The 19473-nt window shown below is 56.2% G+C and overlaps 6 protein-coding genes across 6 annotated transcripts; 3 read left to right on the forward strand and 3 right to left on the reverse strand.

The window, feature by feature from the left end:
- Positions 1-1148: 1148 nt before the first annotated feature.
- On the reverse strand, positions 1149-3305 carry HSP78 (chaperone ATPase hsp78; the record flags this gene model as incomplete). The annotated part of the gene is made up of 1 exon (XM_053174048.1): positions 1149-3305. The coding sequence occupies one exon, from the start codon at positions 3303-3305 to the stop codon at positions 1149-1151; it is 2157 nt and encodes a 718-aa protein (XP_053042165.1).
- An 862-nt stretch (positions 3306-4167) lies between these two features.
- COL26b_001090 (uncharacterized protein) lies at positions 4168-5254 on the forward strand (the record flags this gene model as incomplete). The annotated part of the gene is made up of 3 exons (XM_053174049.1): positions 4168-4287; positions 4681-5016; positions 5102-5254. 3 exons carry the CDS (start codon positions 4168-4170, stop codon positions 5252-5254), a joined length of 609 nt encoding a protein of 202 aa, XP_053042166.1.
- A 704-nt stretch (positions 5255-5958) lies between these two features.
- COL26b_001091 (uncharacterized protein) lies at positions 5959-8288 on the reverse strand (the record flags this gene model as incomplete). The annotated part of the gene is made up of 4 exons (XM_053174050.1): positions 5959-6227; positions 6279-6390; positions 6441-8058; positions 8164-8288. The coding sequence occupies 4 exons, from the start codon at positions 8286-8288 to the stop codon at positions 5959-5961; spliced, it is 2124 nt and encodes a 707-aa protein (XP_053042167.1).
- Positions 8289-14111: 5823 nt separating this feature from the next.
- COL26b_001092 (uncharacterized protein) lies at positions 14112-14879 on the forward strand (the record flags this gene model as incomplete). The annotated part of the gene is made up of 2 exons (XM_053174051.1): positions 14112-14369; positions 14430-14879. 2 exons carry the CDS (start codon positions 14112-14114, stop codon positions 14877-14879), a joined length of 708 nt encoding a protein of 235 aa, XP_053042168.1.
- A 1112-nt stretch (positions 14880-15991) lies between these two features.
- COL26b_001093 (uncharacterized protein) lies at positions 15992-17341 on the reverse strand (the record flags this gene model as incomplete). The annotated part of the gene is made up of 1 exon (XM_053174052.1): positions 15992-17341. The coding sequence occupies one exon, from the start codon at positions 17339-17341 to the stop codon at positions 15992-15994; it is 1350 nt and encodes a 449-aa protein (XP_053042169.1).
- Positions 17342-18063: 722 nt separating this feature from the next.
- Positions 18064-19213, forward strand: COL26b_001094 (uncharacterized protein; the record flags this gene model as incomplete). Its single annotated transcript, XM_053174053.1, has 2 exons — positions 18064-18488; positions 18544-19213. 2 exons carry the CDS (start codon positions 18064-18066, stop codon positions 19211-19213), a joined length of 1095 nt encoding a protein of 364 aa, XP_053042170.1.
- Positions 19214-19473: the final 260 nt, after the last annotated feature.

Consider the following 19473-nt stretch of genomic DNA (forward strand, 5'->3'; position numbering starts at 1 on the left):
AAGACGCGAAGAGAAGCCGGACAGACTCCCTCTCTTCTGCTACTCTCTCACGTCATCCCTCTGGTACGGTTGTAATTCGCAGAGCAGCTACCGGTCACAAGGCAATCGAATAGTCCATAACTCATTTACCGCATTTTCTCCCTCCGTCCATCCATTCCCCCCTCCCCTTTTCCGTGGTGGTCCTCCCTGACATCTCGTGAGCCACGCTACAATGGCATTCTCTCGACGCAGCAAGCACACATTCTGGTCTCAAAAGGACAAGTTTCGTTTTGGAAGAAAGGGGGCGTCTTGGGTTGGGAAATCTGTACAGTCCACACACGCACACGCAGCAACTCTATACGGGTTCTCCGACCAAATGCAACGGAGAAGCCATACCATGAACCCTGGCTTTCTCGCCTTTTTTTCGATGCGAATCTCATGAAATGGGTGTTGGCTTTTTATATCTTTTCCGGTGTTGACTGGTTCTCCAAGCCATTCTCGGTATGGGGAGAAAGGGGGTTTTTACGATACGACGGCTTAACAAGGTTCTTCACGACTGGTCGATTTCCTTTCAGGGGTTATTTTGCCTGTTATATGTCTTCCGGTCCTGTTGTTTGTTGTTGGGCTTGGAGGGGTTTAGGTAGTTTAAGCCAGAGTTGGGACAAAATCGTTATAGACTTGTATTCGCTTTCCAAATATGCTGCCCTGAACGACGTGATTCATCCTATATGCCCGGTGACGACCAATTGACGTCTTTTAGCGGCTCACAAACCGATCTAGATCTACCGAAAGTGTACATACATTACGACTAGGGCCTTCTCGACACTGGATGTACTCCCATAAACGCAACTGTGTTGTGGGTACCCTACGTCACAGGGATGATGGCAGAAGGTTCGAAGAGGACAAATGTCTAAACACCAAAGGTGGGTATAAGCGCACGACCATTATCAGATGGTGTACGTGTGTTTGATCCTTATTCATGTTCAACAGTGTAAGTACAGTCTAAGGTACAGACATATGTGTTCTAAAGTGGTGATGCAGATGCATTTTGTAGTACAAATCGTGAGAGGGGAATTCCATCCATTCCCCAAATTACTCCTGACACCTGAAGAGGGAAAATTCCCCAATTACAAAGAATAGTTCATAAGTCGTGAGAAATACATGCTTGCTTAATCCTTGTTCTGCGCCGCGACCTCAAGGCCAGAACCGTCCTGCTTGACCGAGACGACAGCCGTCTCGCCGTGCCGCAGCTCGCCCCGGATGATCTTGTCAGCGAGTCCGTTGCCGATTTCGTTGGTGATGAGACGGTTGAGCGGGCGGGCTCCGAACTTGGGGTCGTAGCCGCGCTCGGCGAGCCAGTCGCGGACGTCGTTGGGGACGTCAAGGATGATGCGCTTGTCATCAAGGCGGACCTGCAGCTCCTTCAGGCGGATGTCTACGATGTCGCGGATGGCGTTGAGGGCCAGCCGCTTAAAGACGATGAAGGAGTCGATGCGGTTGAGGAACTCGGGCGGGTAGTTTGCGGCGACGACGTCCATGACAGCCTTGCGGACATCAGGGTCGATCTCGCCGTCGGCCGTCTCCTTGTACGGGTGGTGCGGGTTCGCGCCCACGAGGATGTCTGCGCCGAGGTTGGATGTGAGGACGATAATCGTGTTGCGGAAGTCGACCTTGTGGCCCTGGGCGTCGGTGAGGTAGCCCTCGTCGAGAACCTGGAGGAGGAGCGCGGAAATGTCGCGATGCGCCTTCTCGAACTCGTCAAAGAGGAGGACAGCGTAGGGCTTACGGCGGACAGCTTCGGTAAGCTGGCCAGCGTCCTCGTAGCCGACATATCCAGACGGCGCGCCGATGAGGCGGGAGATGGTGTGCTTCTCTTGGAACTCGCTCATGTCGAAGCGGACAACGGCAGACTCAGTAGAGAAGAGGAAGCCTGCGAGCTTCTTGCAGAGCTCCGTCTTACCCACACCGGTCGGGCCCAGGAAGAAGAATGAGGCCGTCGGCCTGTTCTCTCCGCTGAGGCCAGCGCGCTGGAGGCGGACGGCGTTGGAGACGGCCTTGATGGCTTCGTCCTGACCGCGGACTGCCTGGCGGAGACTGTCCTCCATGTGAACCAACTTCTCAATGTGGCCAGAGGTGAGCTTCGAGACGGGGATTCCGGTGACCCTCGACACGACCGCGGCAATGTCGTCGGCTGTGACCGCGTCGTGGATGAGAGTTCCGTTCTGCTTCTCGCCCTCCTTGGGGATCTTGGCCTCGAGAGATGGAATCACGCTGTATCTCAACTCTGAAGCACGCCCGAAGTTGCCCTCTCTCTGGGCCTGGTCGAGCTCGATCCTGGCCTTGTCGAGATTTTCTTGGGTCTTCTTGACGCCTTCAATCTCGGCACGCTCGGCGTCCCAGCGCTTGGTAAGCTCGGCGATCTCTTCTTCGTACTTCTTCAGGTCGGCCTGCAGCTTCTCGCGGCGCTCTTGGCTGGCTACATCCTTTTCTTTCCGTAGACTTTCAAGCTCGATTTGGATGGTCATTATCTTTTGGTCGAGAGCCATGATGTCTTCGGGCTTGGACTCGTGCTGGAGCTTTAGGTGACTGGCAGCTTCATCCATCAGGTCAATGGCCTTGTCTGGCAGGAAGCGGTCGGTGATGTAGCGATTTGAGTAGGTAGCGGCGGCGACGAGGGCACCGTCGGTGATGCGCACACCATGGTGGACCTCATACTTGTCCTTGATACCGCGGAGAATACTAATGGTGTCTTGGACGGTGGGTTCGTTGACGATGATGGGTTGGAATCTTCGTGCAAGAGCGACGTCCTTCTCGATCAGGCGATACTCCTCCAGTGTGGTGGCACCGCAGCACTGAAGCTCGCCTCGAGCAAGCGCTGGCTTCAGCAAATTGCTCGCATCGATGGAACCTTCGGCCTTGCCGAGGCCAAGCAGGGTGTGCAGCTCATCGATGAAGAGGATGACTTCGCCCTCGGATTGCTGGACTTCGGTCAAGACCTTCTTCAGTCTCTCCTCGAAGTCGCCCCTGAACTTGGCACCAGCAATGAGTGAGCCAAGGTCGAGGGCGATAACACGCTTGTTTTTGATACTCTCGGGAACGTCACCTCGCACAATTCTCAGCGCGAGGCCCTCGAGGATGGCCGTCTTTCCGGTACCGGCCTTTCCGATCACGACAGGGTTGTTCTTCGTCCTCCGTGACAGAATCTGAATTGTTCTTTGGATCTCGGAATCACGGCCAATAACAGGGTCTAACTTTCCCTCCTTGGCCTTCGCAGTGAGGTCGATGCCGTATTGCTCAAGTGCAGGCTTCTCAGGCTCGCCACCCATGTTCTTGGTGTGGGTGCCACCTGGTGGGTGAGGTCTGCCATTGGCATATGTGCGAATGGCTACCGTTGGTAAGACTCTGGCGCTTCTGAGGGCACTTTCGTTGAGAATTGGAAGTGCTCTTGTGAACAGTCTTGCTGGTCTTGGGGTTGCTGAACCAGCAAGACGTCTGGCTGATGAGGTGAGTTGTTTTCTAAGCATTGTAGCTGAAATCCTCCGGAAAATAGCAAAACGGTCAAAAAGAAGTCAAGAAGCCATACAGGCCGGTAGGAAGAAGGAAAACGCAACTCTAAATACTCCAAATCCAATGCTTTCGTGATGTCACCTCTCGAAGAAGGCAGACTTCACAGGCACATTCTCGCAGCTTCGGCGAGGCCAGGGGTGCTAGTACACAGCTTTATCTTATCACCACGTGGCCCACCGCCATGCCTTGCAAACGGGTCCAGGCCGCCGCAGCCAACAACGACTGAGTGCACTGAGTGGCGGGCGTGGGCTCGGTGTCCAGTGACTGCAGCCCTGAAGGTCCGGACAGCCGAAGGCAAGGCCCGATGTTCTCCCGGCGTGTTTTTTTTTTTCGTCTTTTTGGCAGGCGTGCACCAGCCCCCGGTGGCGGTACACGCCTGGCAGTCCACTGAGGTGGGGTACCCTGCCTGACCGCCCTTACCGCTTCCGCGCGAAGTTTCTGCCAGCCAAAACAGGCTTAGTCCAGTGAGGGTTTTCGAGTAAACCCACAACCACACATTTCCATTTCGACGTATCTGAGCCCTCGCTTCCTCCGAACGCGAACAACCACCTTTAACTTCTTTTTCGTTTCCCTATTCCCGCTAACCACCAGCAGCCGCCTCAACGAGGACCGAAAGCAATCATGTCGGCGAAGACGGAATCCACGACCAAGAAGTTCGGCTCGTCCACTCGGGTCGTCCCCGCCGCATCCCAGAAGGCGCAGAAGTGGTACAACGCCGACGATGAGCCCGAGGCCAAGAAGGTGAGTTTCTGCACACAGCGAGCGTCCTTGCGATTTTTTTGAGCGGGTTGTCGACTTGGTTGTTGGCTGTGCGGAGGATCGAGAACACACCGGGTCACGAGCAAGAGAAGACACAAAAAAAAGGTCTTGGGGACAAATGGGAATCCACAATCTGGAAGCGCGCACATCGACAATCTTTAAAATCGCCAACGCAAGGAGCCACCATATCCCGCGAGTCACCGAGAAGAAGCAATCAACACACAAAACGACAAGTGCACACAACTCGATGAACGAAAGCAACAGCCGCAAGACATTAAGAGGAGGAACAACCGCTCGTGACCTGGGAATGACACATTCATGAATCACACAACCACCACCGAGCGAATATGATTACTGACGAGAATGTCACCATAGGTCCGCAAGGCCGTCCGCCCCTGGACTCCCCGCAAGACCCTCCAGCCCGGCACTGTCCTGATCCTCCTCGCCGGTCGCTTCCGCGGCAAGCGCGTCGTCCTCCTGAAGACCCTCGAGCAGGGTGTTCTCCTCGTCACCGGCCCCTTCAAGATCAACGGCGTCCCCCTCCGCCGCGTCAACTCCCGCTACGTCATCGCCACATCCTACAAGGTCGATGTCTCCGGCCTCGACGAGAAGAAGATTGAGGAGATCGCGCAACCCAAGTACTTCACCGCCGACAAGACCAAGCAGAAAGCTGGCGAGGAGGCTTTCTTCAAGCAGGGAGAGAAGCCCCAGGTACGTTTTCGGACGACATATGCGAACATAACGTTGCATATGTGATGGCAAGGAAAGCAGAATACTGACTGGAATGTGTCTACAGAAGAAGGAGGTCAACAGCAGCCGTGCGGCTGACCAGAAGGCCGTCGACAAGGCCCTGATCGCCAGCATCAAGAAGGTCGAGTTCCTGCCTTCCTACCTGGCGAGCTCCTTCAGCCTGCGCAAGGGTGACAAGCCCCACGAGATGACCTGGTAAACGGTTCCTTACATGACCGGAGTTTGTCGGGGAAAACAACGTGCGGGGGGATATGATGTTCTGTATTTCTGCGCTGCGCGGCGGCGGGGCGAAATCAAAACAACTACACCTTTTCGGTTGGGGGAAAAAATCAATTCGGGTTGATACTGTGTTGTTGTAGACGACGAAGAACTTATGGCTACGGGCTGGGCTGGTTTTGCCAATTGCATTTGGAAGTCGACGGCATCGGTCACATTTGGCGTCTGTAATGAGGTTCTTCAAATCCAACACAAAGAAAGATAAAAATCTTGGTCCACACACACAACCGAAGGGGAGAAGAAACCCAACCGGAAGAAACGCAGAGCAAAAAAAGTCACTTGGCGAGAAACAGAATGGGCTTGTGATTTTATGAGACAAATGATGATTCGCAGAGACTAAATGGACACCCGTTCGCAACATGATGCCTTCCGCGGTTCTTTCTCCTCTTGAATCTCCAGAGTGTGCGTGTGTACATGGTAGATAAGATTACCATCCGTTAGGCTCTCGTTTCAGTGTTCTCAAAAACCCCTGCTCGGAGGCATTGGTATTACAGGTTGTTTGGTTTTTTAAAATTACATCGTCATGTCATGCCCCTTTTCCTCGTCGTGAAGTCTGCCTGGCCGAGACGCCCCTCACAACTTGGCTGTCGCCGCCGCCATCGTTCTCGGCTCCGATGAAGAGGGGAGTCACAAGTCGCGGTCGACCCAGCTCTGGATCAAGCCGGCCGGCGACGCCTCGTAGTGCTTGATGCTAACCTTGCCGGTGGCCTCGTCGAGATACGTGTTCGCCTGGACGAAGACCTTGCGGGGCTGCTTATTCTTGAGAACGATGTTGCGGACCTTGGTGCCCCAGAATTCCTTCTCGACGTTGGTCATCTCCTTGTAGAAGGCGATACCGTTCTCAACGTCGGCAGTGGACTTGTAGACGTGAAGCTTCTGGAGGTACTTTCCGACGGCTGTCTGTTGTTAGCACACACGTCATTGGACAGTTGTAGCAGTGAACTTACCCTCACGACCAGTCGTCAGGATCTTGGAGCGGTCGAGCTTGATTTCCAGGTCGGACAGATCATCGTTCTTGTACTCGAGCTTGCAGAAGTCGTCACCGGCTTGCAGGAAGCACTGCGTTACATCAGTGAATGATCCTAGTTGAAGGTGATGGGAATACTGACCTGAAGGATCGAGAAGCGGGCCTGAGAGTGAGCCTGTCCCCACTTCTGGCTCGTGGGATCCCACATCTCAAGAGAGACCAGACCAGCGCGGGCCATTTGCAGGTAGGCGGCGTACAGGACGTTGCCGGCCTCGTTGTTGATGTCAGTGGTGCCATCGCCGAAGCCGAAGATCTGCAGCACGGGGAATTCACATCCAAGATACATGGCCACCAGCTCAGCACGGCACTCCTCGTATGAGGCAGCAATGCTACCGAACACTGAGCCCCAGGTCTGGCCGGGCTTGTACCACGTGGTGACAGGCTTTTTGGTCAAGGGGCTGACGGGCGGGTTCTTCTCATCAAAGTTGTAGGTTCCGGGAGAAGTCTCCTGCAGCAGCTTACCGCAGCCGTGGCCCGTCAACTCGTGGAGGCCGACCTGCACCTCGAAGGCAGGATCCCTGTACTTCTGATACAGCTCCAGATCGGCATCGGAGATGAAAGGAATCTTCTCGTTGGGTGCCTTGGCGCTGAGGACGTTTCCGAGAGAGACGTTCTTGAATCCTTCGTTCTGCCTGATGTCATCGTAGTTGGGAATGTTGATTCCAGCAGGAATGCCCGATCCAGCGAACGTCAGAACCTCCAGAGAAGTAAAGTCCGGCGCCAAAAAGGTGTCCTTTTCGAACTCCTTATCCCAAGGGAGAATAGGAATCAGCTTAGGAGCCGCTGAGACGAGGCCGCCAAAGGCGCGGGTGCGCTCCATGTTGACGACGGAGGCGAAACCCTCCCACTCACCACGGATACCAGCCGGGTCTCTGTAGGTCTCGACGAAACCAAGATCGGCCTCGACCATCGGTCCCTTGTCTTTGATCCAATATCTCTGGCTGTCCTTGAAGGCCTCCAGAGATCCCGTGGTGAACGACTTGGCGTAGGCCGCATGCATCTTAGCCTGGGTCTCGTTGTCGGCGTTCTCGCCTGCCTTCGCGATGTACTCGGCAGCAGCCTTCATCTCCTCGGCGTAGTCGCCGTAGACCAGCTTGATCGTCTTGCCCTTGAGAGGGCCATCCTCAATCTTGAACTCAGTCTCCTTTCCAATGTCACCTCCCTCCTCGGGAACGCTAGTGACAGCGGACGCAATGAGCATCTCAAAGTTGCCCTCCTTCGTCTTGCGGAGCCTGGTGTTTTCGGGCAGGAGACCCTTCTTCTCCATCCAGCCAGATACAGCCTCAATCCCAGCCTGGGTGATGTCGGGAGAATCGGGGTAGTAGGTTGTCAGGTGGCCCTTGTCCGGGAAGCCGAGATGCATCAGACCGGGCTTCTCGGCGCTGAAGATGCCACCGTTGGTAGCCTTGTAGAACTTCTCCGCCTCGGGAGAGGTGGAAGCGAGAGCGGCGAAGGTCTTCTCATCAGCTCTGGGGATGAACTTGGAGTCGCCGAAGCTCTTGTAGTTGCCATTGTTTCCGAGGAACTGAGCGGCATACTCGAGGAAGTGGGTCAATTGGGTTTCATCGACACCAGCCTTCTTTGCGAGGGAGTTCCAGTCACCGCCGCTGGCCTTGTGGAGGGCAATGATGTAGTTGTAGATGGGCTCCGACTCCGGGGAGATCTGTCTGAGCACGATGCGGGTGCCGGCGAATGAGGCTCTGGGATGTCACTTTAGTTTCCCGGAACCCGACCCCCATGAAAAGCTTGGCACACATCGGCCCAGATGGGTTGCATGTCGCACGAGATTTGGGTGGTATCCTTACTTGCTGATGAAATGGGCATAACGCTTCTGTTTGTCGGTGAGGGGCTCAAAGTGCTTCTCGATCTCGAGTCTGACCACGCTCGGGGGCGCATCAGCGAGGTAGTGAGTGAGCTGCTCGGCGTTCATTGTGGAAAATCTCTGCCGGCAGGTTTGTGTGAGTGTAAAGGGATGATGCGATTTGGGTTTGAGAGTCCTCGGCGAGGTATGAATGGAAGGAGAAGCAGCTCGCAAAGAGGACAGCCTTTGGAGGGCGGAAATGGATGAAACCCGCATGAGGAGTCGAGATGGTGCCGCAGCTGGTCATTGGCTCACGCTGGATGAGGCAGGCAGTTGGCGGCGCCCGAACGCGCAAGTCTGTTCACTTTGATGTTCCCCGCAACAAGCCACAGACGACTTCCTAAACCGGCAGGCGGGAGCACAGCTTCAGCCACCACAGTGAGGGGCACTGGCACTTTTGGGAACCTTTGGAAATGGGATGGGCCTGACTTGTTCAGAACGAGAAGGCGGGCCAGTGAAGCGAGGGGACCAAAGGAAACTGGCCACTGAAGATATTCGCGCGAGAACATTCCACGCCAAAGATAACTTACGCAGTACGCCATACGAATTAGTCACACTGTCGTCCCCCAAGCCTAGGTAGGTAACGTTCTTGCGTGGGGACTTGGTGGGGTTCCTTAGAGATGTAGTCTCTTTAGAGTTGTAGCTAGAAAGCTGCACAGCGTTTGTCCATCAACCTCTCACGTCTGTCATCATTGCTGTCTCCGCCATGCTGATATCTTGTACCATATCACCTTTCGTCCCAATTCGGCCTGCCTGGCAGGCTTACTCAGCGAACTTGATGCGACAACTTTACGTCGGGTGAAGCCTGGTCATGCCTCGACTTGGGAGAGCCAGCTAGCTGTGTGAGCCGACTTGTACAGACAACTTGCCAAGCCTGATCAGGGCTTCTGAGGCAGTCAGTTCATACTCTGATCAGCAAACGCAGGAAGCTACTGACAGAATTGACAGCGGAAGCATTTTGGAGCAAATGCATATCATATGTGAGACGAGATAGGAGTCGGCTCATGGCTCCATGTCAATGCTTCCCCCTCGAGCTCACCGAGGCTCCAACGCCCCGCACAACGCCAGATTGACACAGAAGTAATGAAAGAGATTTAGTAACTCAATGGTTTCCGTGTCTGGGACACCACGTCGCCCGTCTTGTTCCCAGACATCATGGAATCCTTCCAAGATGGCAGGTATGGTTCGCTTCGTTGCCTTGCCGAATCTGACCAGACGCATCACCAATCAGGCATCCGTTTCCCCTCCCGGCCACGGGGAAGGCAACGTATCGTCCCGTTGTCGATGCCGTCTGCTCACCGAGAGGGTCCAGCGTGCATCCCGCAGACCGGGCCTGTCAGGTATCCTTGCATGCAGGGTTCGACAGCCAATGGGATATTTCGCCTCTTTACCATGCAGTGCCATGCTACGTCCTCTGCAAACCGCCCTATGAAGGCCGACCTGCAGCTAGTTCACAGCCAGGTCCAGATTGATGATATATGACCTGGATCGCCGCTATTCCTGCCGCACGCCCGAGCAGTACGAACACGTCTGGTCTTTGGCGCGAAAACATCATCCCCACGGCAAGCGAAGAACAGGCGACTACGCGAAGATGACATGGGCGGCCTTGACTGGCTGTGACGGAACTGGCAGAAAAAGACTCAGCCTCTAGGTGAAATCTGACGGACTGCAAGAGACCATCTACAGGGGTTGTAGCTCGGTCTGGTGACCTGCTGAATGGTGGTATGCAGCAGAGTTGGAGGCATTGGCAAGTTACGTGATGCGCATTCAGCTAGGCAGGCGGTCAATATCTCGCACTCGCCTTGTCGGGGTGGCGCTTGTGCTTCAAAAACGCCCCGCATCATCGGCAAGGAACAAATAGGGACAGGATTGCGCCGCACGACGATTGGGACGTGGCAGTGTTTGGTCGACTGCTTGTCAAGCGTGTGGTGCGAAGTGTTTGGCCGTTCCTGCTGTGCCAGATTGCATGGAGCATACGGCAGAATGACGACTGCTGTATCACGATGGTGGCGTGAACGGACCTGTCGTTGAAGACATCGACTCGGCCGGGTAGAGAAGCCGACGTCTCCTGCGAGCACTGTCGAATCTCGCCGAGTTCTGGGCCGGGGAAGCAACCTGCGGTTCCGGAGTTTCCGATTGTTCGGGGCCATTTGGCTTGGCGAATGGGCGGCAGGTCAAGCGTTGTCAAAAAGGAACTCGGTGACCGGGGTTGCTTAGACCAAAGGCCACCGGGGAACATCCGCCGTGCATTTGGAGCTTGGGTCTGGACGAAGTGTAGTTTCACCTTGCGTCCTGCAGTAGGTTTGTATCCGTGTCTCGTGAGCAGGCAGTTCGCAAAGTGCTCGATATGTTGTGCATCGTGTGTGGCCCTGGTAGAGCCTTACGCATAGACCGGCCTGGGGTAGGCAGGTGTCCATCGGCCGCCAGACGATTGCGATCGATGACTTGGGCTGACACTGAATGTGCATGCGATTGCCTTCCAGAAGCACCGGTACTATTCTGGTGAACTCGACAGCATGTCAAGCCAGGTTGGCTTGTCATCAGCATCGCAAAGTTGCTAGATTGACAGACCTTGGGCCGGATCACGGCAGAAGCTGGGACGGACAGAGGATCGCGTGCTGTGAATGGCCCGTGTTGCGACGGCGGCAACGTGGTTATCGCGAAACGTCACGATCAAAAGCCGAGCCGACGGTTGATGGAGACGTCCAATACCGATCAAATGGGCCAATTCGCAATTAGAGGGCGACCCACAGGAAGCAAGTCAGCTGCTTCATCACGAGAGCGGTGAGAGGCCGACGAAGCCAAACTGAAGCGAGGCAGAGGGGTGCCGAGTACTGAGAGGTACTTGTCAAGAAAAGACTCCCCTAAGGGCAAAGTGAAAAAAGAGACCTCATCCTTGTCCGCTCGCGTGTCGGTCCCCCTTGACCGTTGGGCTGGGCTCAGTGTTGGGTACTTGTTGGCGGGGAGTGATCTGGAGTGATTTGTTTGGTCCACTTGGAGAAGGCGGTCGAAGGTGCAGGATGAGGAGCGTCAGCGTGGAGGAGGAGGGGAAAAGAAGGCGGACGAAAAAGAAAAGGATCGGGGGAGAGCGAAAAGCGACGAGTCGGAGCGGCCAGGCAAGGCAAGACAAGCAAACAGCGCGTGGGTTGCCCGCAGCACCTCAGGGCAAGGACTGGGATCTAGCGGAGTCTTGCGGAGGGTTTGGCTTGTTTGCGCTATGTCAAAAACGAGCACAGTGGAGGAGAGTCGTGGTCCGTGGATAAGAGGAGAAGCACTGGAGCAGAGACGAAGTGTTGCGACTGAGGACGCAATCCGAATGGCTGGAATGAAATGACAGTGATGAATGGGACTTGGGGTGGGCAAAAAAGAACACCACAAATTTTCCCAAATGATGGGATGGATGCACCAAGTCCCGGGCTACTGTCGGGTCCCACTCGGAACACCAGCCGAGCCGAAAAGCAGGCGGAGGCCCTACGCAGTAAGGTAGGAGAAGAGCATTCATTGTATTTGTAGTCGTGCTTGTGTTGATTTAGCAACTTCCCTAGCTGCAGTAAGACTTGCTACCTTACTTAGTTGAGTACGAATAAGGTAGCAACCGGTTGAGATGCAGCACGACTCTCAGAAAGGCTTTTCGGTCTCGCAACAAGGACTGAGTGGATGTTGTTCATACCTTACGGTCCATACGAAGTACGTAGTACTGCCTGCTGCTTTTTGGGGATGCACATTTGAGAAAGCAGGCACTAATTAGCTTGCTTTTGTCGTGGATTCGTGACCCATCAGCCTTCCGTGTCTTCCTTATGATGTAATTATAGCTCTTCGGGCCTTGACCGAAACCACTTTCTTTCCCTGCCCGCCAGCTGACCTTTCTTGTTGGGCATCGTCTCTATTTCGAACCCGACATCATGTCCCGCGTCCTGACTCCGCGATGATGCCGCCATCCCCCATCCGTCCCCCCTTTATTACCCCGTCCACCACGCAACATCCCCAGCCAGTCGCTCGCATGTTGTTCGCGTGTCGTCGCAGTGTCCCGTCACCAAGTGATGCCCTCCAGTTCCCCGCGGGCATTGACTGCTGTTTGGCTTCTGCTCCGCCATAACGTACCCTACCGTACCTAGGTATGCACAGTCAACGTCCAGAATCCCCGTTTCCCTGAGTTCCCGTGTTTCCCAGCCGGCTATCGGAGACATTTCCCCCACCTAGCATTCCCAGCCTGGTTGAGAACCGAGTTTTTTCTTGCGTGTCGAGTGACCTCGCTCCAGTCGCAGTCCCCTGCCCGCTTCAGGAAATTATCTCCTAGTGTGTGTTCTAGAAAAGTGTGTCCCCCCCACGCTGCCTCCTCCACAACCGCAACATCAACAATACCTAGCAGTACGCCCCCCTTCCACCCACCCAGCCCGCGCACCGCTGTTCGCGTACAGAGTACCCAGACTTCAGAGTACCACCTCCCCGCCAATTTGGCTTCTTGACCCTATTCATCCATAGCATCGTCATGCCTCGCCCCTTCAGCCAATGAAATCCTTCCATTCTCCCTGACCGAACCCCGTTCTCCGTCCTCCCCGGGCCCGCGACGCACCTGCTGTCGGCATCGTCGCCCTCGCCGCCGCTGTCAAATTGAGATGTTTGTATTCCCACACCCCTCTCCTCCCCGGGGACCTCCTGGACAATCACTTTTCCTGGGACAACCAACCCAACCCAACTCTCCTCTGAACCAGGCCCGCGGGGTCCTCAAACTCTTGAGATCCCGCTGCACACGCACGCACCGCGCCGCGCAGTGCAGGCGAACGGCGCTACGCTACCTGCTTTGTACCTACTACGCAGTACCTCAAGGATATGAGTTCGGTCAGGGCACTCGGCAATAGACGCAACCACTTTGCCAGACTTTGACGCTGCTACTGCCGTTGATCTCCCTTGCTGTGCCGCTGTTGCGGTATTTGATCTGCCCTTCACACTGTCGGTTTTGATGAGAGGGTTGTTCAGCTCACAAGTGTGGTCTGCAGTCTGTTCGGTGTCCAAGGCTTTCAACTCGGCACGAATAAGCAAAGATGATCTCAATACCGGACGGCCCACGACCGAAAGGAACGAGTTGTTTCCAGTCCAGTCCAGTTGAACGATCCCAGATCCCACGTCTGTCCCCAGATGCAACCCCTTAGCATCTCCGGCCCCGTGGAGAGAGCTAGTACGTGGCGTACGTACTGGGACTATGGAAAACTGCAGTCAGGAACATTGGACGCACGCACACACACACACGACGGTCTTGAGCGCACCCCCTACGGCTATGAGACAAGTCACCCTCCCCCGGTCATCTGTGGAGTACGGATTTCTCCCCGCTGGGGTGCTGCGGGCTGGTCATTGGGCGGCACGACACTGGAACGCCGCTCTTTGGGTCCCGGGTCAGTGACAAGCCCCTTGTCCCTACCAGGCCCCGAAAGAAGTCCGCTGAGGTGAAGGTCAGGTACGATGTACTGGGACTTGCTGGACGCTCCAGGCGTTTTAGCTGCCGTCAAGCACCCCTTGTGTTCCCCCGTTGGAATTTTTTTCCTCATCGATCCCCCAGAGTGAGAGTCCCTGCCAGAGTCACTTACAAAGTATAAGACAACGCCTTGCGCCGTCGTCCCGTTCCTTCTTCGATCTTGCCCTCGAGATGTCCTTGCGCTGAAAATAGAAATTCCCAAATCTCTTACTTTACTGCTTGAACCGTCCGTATCCTATATACCCTCAGCTTCACTGCATCATTAGTGTTGTCGTCACTTCTGCCTCTCCGTCCTTGTCTTCCCTGCCGACCTTGGTTTATACGATGCGATAGCGTCATACTCCGACTACCACAACATACTCACATCCGCTCCCCATTCTTACAAACCACATTCGAAGAAAATGCTCTCATACGACTCCCCGATGCCTGTCAACGGACAACTCAACGGACAAAAGTCCTCGAGCCTAACCAATGGCATCCAACAAGCCGTCGCGTCCAAGACACAGCCTTCAGTGCCCGGAGTTCCGACCTCTGCTGCCAACGGCGCCCACGTCAATGGCAACCTGAACACCAAGTATCACCACATCTGGCTGGTTACTGGCCCGGCTGGCTGCGGAAAGACAACGGTGGCCGAGTACTTGGCTCAAAATCTTAAGCTCCCTTACATTGAGGGAGACAGCGTAAGTTGCAAATCCTCTGCCTCGTATTCCAATAGTACCGTCTGACTCGCGTGCGCAAAGTTCCACCCCAAGGCAAACATCGAGAAGATGGCCAACGGCATCCCCCTGACCGACGCCGACCGATGGGACTGGCTTGTTGCCCTCCGTGAGGAGTCCCGCAACCAACTGTCCGCGGGCTCTGACGGAGTCGTCCTGACCTGCTCTGCGCTGAAGCGCAAGTACAGAGACGTCATCCGCGTAGCCGGATACTACGACCGCACGATCCTCATCCACTTCATCTACCTTTCCGCGCCCGAAGAAGTCCTCGTCCAGCGTGTGACGGCCCGCAGCGCTGCCACCAACCACTACATGGGCGCCAACATGGTCCGCAGCCAGTTCCAGTCCCTCGAGCCTCCCATGGCCGACGAGACCGACGTCATCAGCGTCGACGTCAGCCGCAGCATCGAAGAGGTCGAGATCGATGCTCTGGCCCGTGTCAAGGCGATGATGGAGAAGGAGGATGAGCAGTGAGACCGCCGTCTAGCTGCAAGGCGCATATTTGGCTGGGTTCATATCCTACGGGATTACGGAGTTCAAAGGGCATAGAATAATGAGCGTTGACTTTGATTTGGGATCTTAACACGGCGCAAGCATTGGGATTTGGTCTACAATACCGCCGACTTCGATGTAGTCGGTTTGCATACGCGATGGAAGGTCAGGGGGAGATGCGCCGCTGCTCAGGACGGGCAACTTGTGCTTGGGTCTCACACAAGCGCGATTCCCAGACGAAAGGAAGTTCAAAGGGGCGCGGCCGTCTGAGAGGCCTGGACAGCGATGTTGAGTTGGCGCTTGTATCTTCATGCAAGGTTTAAAATGGTGAATGCCTACTGGTTGAGACGGCTAAAGGTTTTTTGGTTGTTCCTCACTTGCTTAGCCTTTAGTTGGGAATACAGAATCTGATGACATGACGGAATGCAACTATGTATTTGCTGGCTGCCTCAGATGCGGTAGGAACCCTGTTCACATCTGGTTCCCCCAACTTGCCACCGCCCCCCCCCCCCCGATCGAGCTGCCTGCAGCCTGGAGGGGACAGGGAACATCAGTGACTTGCCATCGGGGCATTCTGCAGCATTGGCTGTCGTCAACTCGGTGAGGTTGTGGAGAGCGATCCGTCCATCCTCACTGGGCCGTCACATATCTTCAGGGACACACCGAGAGGGGGAAGTGGCTCCGGGCAAGGTATCATCACAGCATATAGCTACATGAACTGGCATTAACGGTGCTTGTCAGACATGCGTCGGGCAGCAAGCATCTCACAGGTGATCTCTTGTTTCATGTGATGAACCCTTGATTTCTTCTTTTTTCCTTTTGTCCCGATGCTAAGTTCACGGAGGGCTTGCGGGCCTGCTCGCCCCCCTTCCTCCTATCTACAAATCATTAAACGTTTAATTGTCAGATTTAACCCACAGGACCACACCATACTACATCCCCCGGGCCCCCGTTCTGGTGTAGTCACGCGGTCAATCGGCCCCCTCCCGTCATCGTGCCTGTCTTACCATTCGCCCAGGTATACCAGCATGCAACACGTAGCCCTCAGCCAGCCCCCTCTTCAACCCCATTCTACGCCTACATATCTCTCTCCATCATCTGAGGTGCATAACCATGACATCAGGCTCTTCCACCACCCTCCGCACCACCTCCGCGGCCCGCGCCATGGTCGCGCCGTCGACGACGCGATGGTCCGCGCTCCAGCTGAAGTTGGTGACGTGTTTCCGCACCACGCGGTCCGAATCCTCGGACTCGAACGCCGGCACGGCGCGCATGCGGCCGATGCCGAGGATCGCGACCTCCTTGTCCACGATCACGGGCGACAGGTACGTCCCGCCAATGTTGCCAATGTTGGACACGGTAATGGTGCCGCCACCGAGGTCCTGCGGGGTGAGCTTGCCCGCGAAGGCGGCCTTTTGCAGGCGCGTGAGCTCCTTGGCGATGGAGAGGATGTTGAGGGCGCCGACGTTGCGGATCACGGGCACGAGGAGGCCCGAGGGGGTGTCCATGGCCACGCCGATGTTGTGCTGGCTGCGCATTACGAGGGAGGGTTTAGAAGCCGGGGTGGAGGCGTCGAGATCCACGCGGGCGTTGAGAATCGGGTACTGGTAGAGAGCCAGCGACACGGCCTTGATGATGAAGGGGAGGTAGGAGAGCTTCGCGACGCCGTCGGCGCCGAGCTCCGGGGCGGAGGTGAGGACGCGGTTCAGGCGGGTGCGCAGCTGGACGAGGCTGGAGAAGTCCACCTCGTCGGCGTACAGGAAGTGCGGGATGTTGAGGGAGCGTGTCATGGACTTGAACATTTGCTGCTGGGTGACGGTGAGCGGGACGCGGGTCTCGACCTGGGGTCCGGTGGACGGTGCGGGCCCAGTGGGTTCGGCGCCGGAAGGCGGGGCCGCCACGGGGCCCCCGGATTCGCGGCGCTTGACAAAGTTCTGGATGTCTTCCTTCAGAACCCTCCCGTCCCTGCCTGTGCCGTCTATCTCGGCGATATCGACGTTTAATGTCTTGGAGAGGTGGCGGACGGCCGGCGTTGCCAGCGCCGCGTGCTTGCCCTTCTGTTTCGGAGCTTCGGCTGGCGCCGCCTCGGCCTGTGTGTTTTCTCTTGCTTTTTGTGATTGATCCTTTTGTGCTGCTGCTGGGGTCTCGGATGAGCTGGGTGCAGATGTGTCTGCCGGCCCTGTCGGTGCCGTCAACGCATCTAGGTCCTCCTGCTTGGCCCCGCCCTGTATGTCAATGTCGATAAAGGGCTTGCCGACCTTGGCCATGTCGCCGGCGTCGTAGTGCAGCTTCTTGACGACGCCCGAGAAGCGGCTGGTGATTTCGACCGAGGCCTTGTCGCTTTGGACCTCACACAGCGGGGAGAACTCCTCGACTCTGGCGCCGGGCTCGACGAACCACTGTATGATTTCGCACTCCACGATGCCTGTTTCCCCGAGATCCATTGTTAGATGATGGCGTCTTCAACGTGGCAGAAATCTTGGGATTTTATTCGCACCTTCACCGATATCCGCCAGCAAAACAGGTTTGATCACCCGCAGGTGCGCTGTGTCGTGAAACCGTCTCGAGGGGTAGACGCCAGCGGCCCTTGCCGTCGCCAGACGGGCCATACTCTTGGAGACGTGCCATTGCGTCCTCACGACGTGCGAACCTCGTTGCCAAAACATCTTGAAGCGGTTTACGGACCCTGAAGAGAAGCAAGAGAAGAACTGACCGTTCAACACCTCTCGAAAACGCAAGAGGGAGGAAACCGAAAGCAGACCTAGGAATGTGCGAACACACTGCTGTAGGAGGAACCGCTCGGCACCGCCCTCTCCCCCAGAAACTCGGCTATTCACGGTGTTCGGCCGTCCAAGTCCCCCATGACACAATGGGCCCCTCGGAGCAACCCCAGTCTACTCCCACCGGCCAACTGCATCCCCTCAGTCGGTTCTCCCCGCAGTGTCCCACAATCTCTTATCTTGCACCTAGCTGTGGCTGGATCTGTGGCGGCAGCTAGACGGAACGACGCGGCATCAGGAACACTTGTGGCGCGACTGTTCGGTTTTTTTCCTCAGTGACCTGCTCCTGCTCGTCTTGCTGCGCTTTGCATAGGAACTTCCTTTCCCGCTGAGAGCCGAACAATCTCAAAATACTCACACCCCCGCGGCCAAGCTAGACCGCTGCAATGGCCCCAATCGCCCCGTTCCGCACCATGGCGCTGTCCATGGGCCCCTCGAGGAAGGCCTTGTCCTGCGCCGTCTGCGCATCGAGGCGGCACCTGAGCACCACTCGTCCCTGGCTCGCCGCCGCACCAAAGCCCCCAGCCCGTCCCTTCGCCGCCGCAAAAAAGCGCGCCCCGGACTCGGCCCCGGAATCGGCCGTCGCACCCGCGGAGTCGGCAAAGCCCGACCTCCCCGCGGCCGCGATCCATGCCCCGAGAGCGTACGGCAAGAAGGTCACCAACTTCACACCGCAGCCCCTGCCGCGGCCCGTTGGCATGGCGTACCCGCCGCACCCAGAGGACAACTCGGGCGTCGACAGGAGGTCGTTGCAACAGAGGAGAGACGATTTTGTCGACTACGACAAGCATCTCGTTCGCAGGAAGGAGCTGTAAGTCGCATTGTTCTCTTTAATGGGGAAAAGCATGCTAATGGTAACCCTCCAGCAAGGACAAGATGGCCCGCCCTTACTTCCGTGACTGGCGCAACATGCAATGGCACGAGGGCAAATCCTTCCTCGCGCCCCCGCTACCCTTCAAGGCCGACCACTCTCTCTTCTTCCCCAACTTCGTCGGCGACACCCTGGCGAAGAAGGACAGCCAAGCGCGGGACACGACGCGGGCGCTGCTGAACAAGGTGACGGTGGTGGCCATGTACAGCAGCAAGTGGGCCGAGGACCAGACCAAGACCTTCATCTCCCCCGAGGCGAACCCGGAGCTGCACGAGCTCCTGACCAAGATGAATGGCAGAGCGCAGATTGCGCAGCTCAACATCGAGGACAACAAGTTCAAGGCGTGGATCGTCAAGCTGTTCCAGAGCAACCTGCGCAAGCAGATGCCGGAGAGCGACTGGGGTAAGTACTTTTTGGTCCCCCGCGCCATCACAACGGAGATCAGCGAGTCGATTGGATACCTGAACAGCAAGGTCGGCTATGTGTACCTCGTAGACAATCTCTGCAGGATACGTTGGGCGGCGAGCGGTCCCAGTCGGCCGGATGAGAGGGATAGCTTGGTGAAGAGCATGAAGCTCGTCCTCCACGAGTGGAACAAGGCGGAGCAGGCGGCGAAAGAGGCCAGCACAGCACAGAAGGCTTTCGGGGACGACAAGTCGACGTGATGATTCAAAACATGAAACAGTTTATTCGGGGGCTTCACAAGCAATAGTATATGGCAGTCAGGTCATAGCCTGCTGCCTATAGATACCCCGTGTTTTTCTAGTGTACAATATGCACCAAAAGGATACCCTCAATTCCAGACAAAGACAACATCAAGCAATCCCAGAACGCCGTCGCAATCCTTATGCCGGTAATCCCACCCAGTCGTAACGGCTTGTTGTGACAAAAACAGACATAATGAGGACGTCAAACCACACATTCT

This window comes from Colletotrichum chrysophilum (assembly GCF_026319265.1).
Source record: "Colletotrichum chrysophilum strain AFK26 chromosome Unknown scaffold_4, whole genome shotgun sequence".
In the NCBI taxonomy this organism is placed as follows: Eukaryota; Fungi; Ascomycota; class Sordariomycetes; order Glomerellales; family Glomerellaceae; genus Colletotrichum; species Colletotrichum chrysophilum.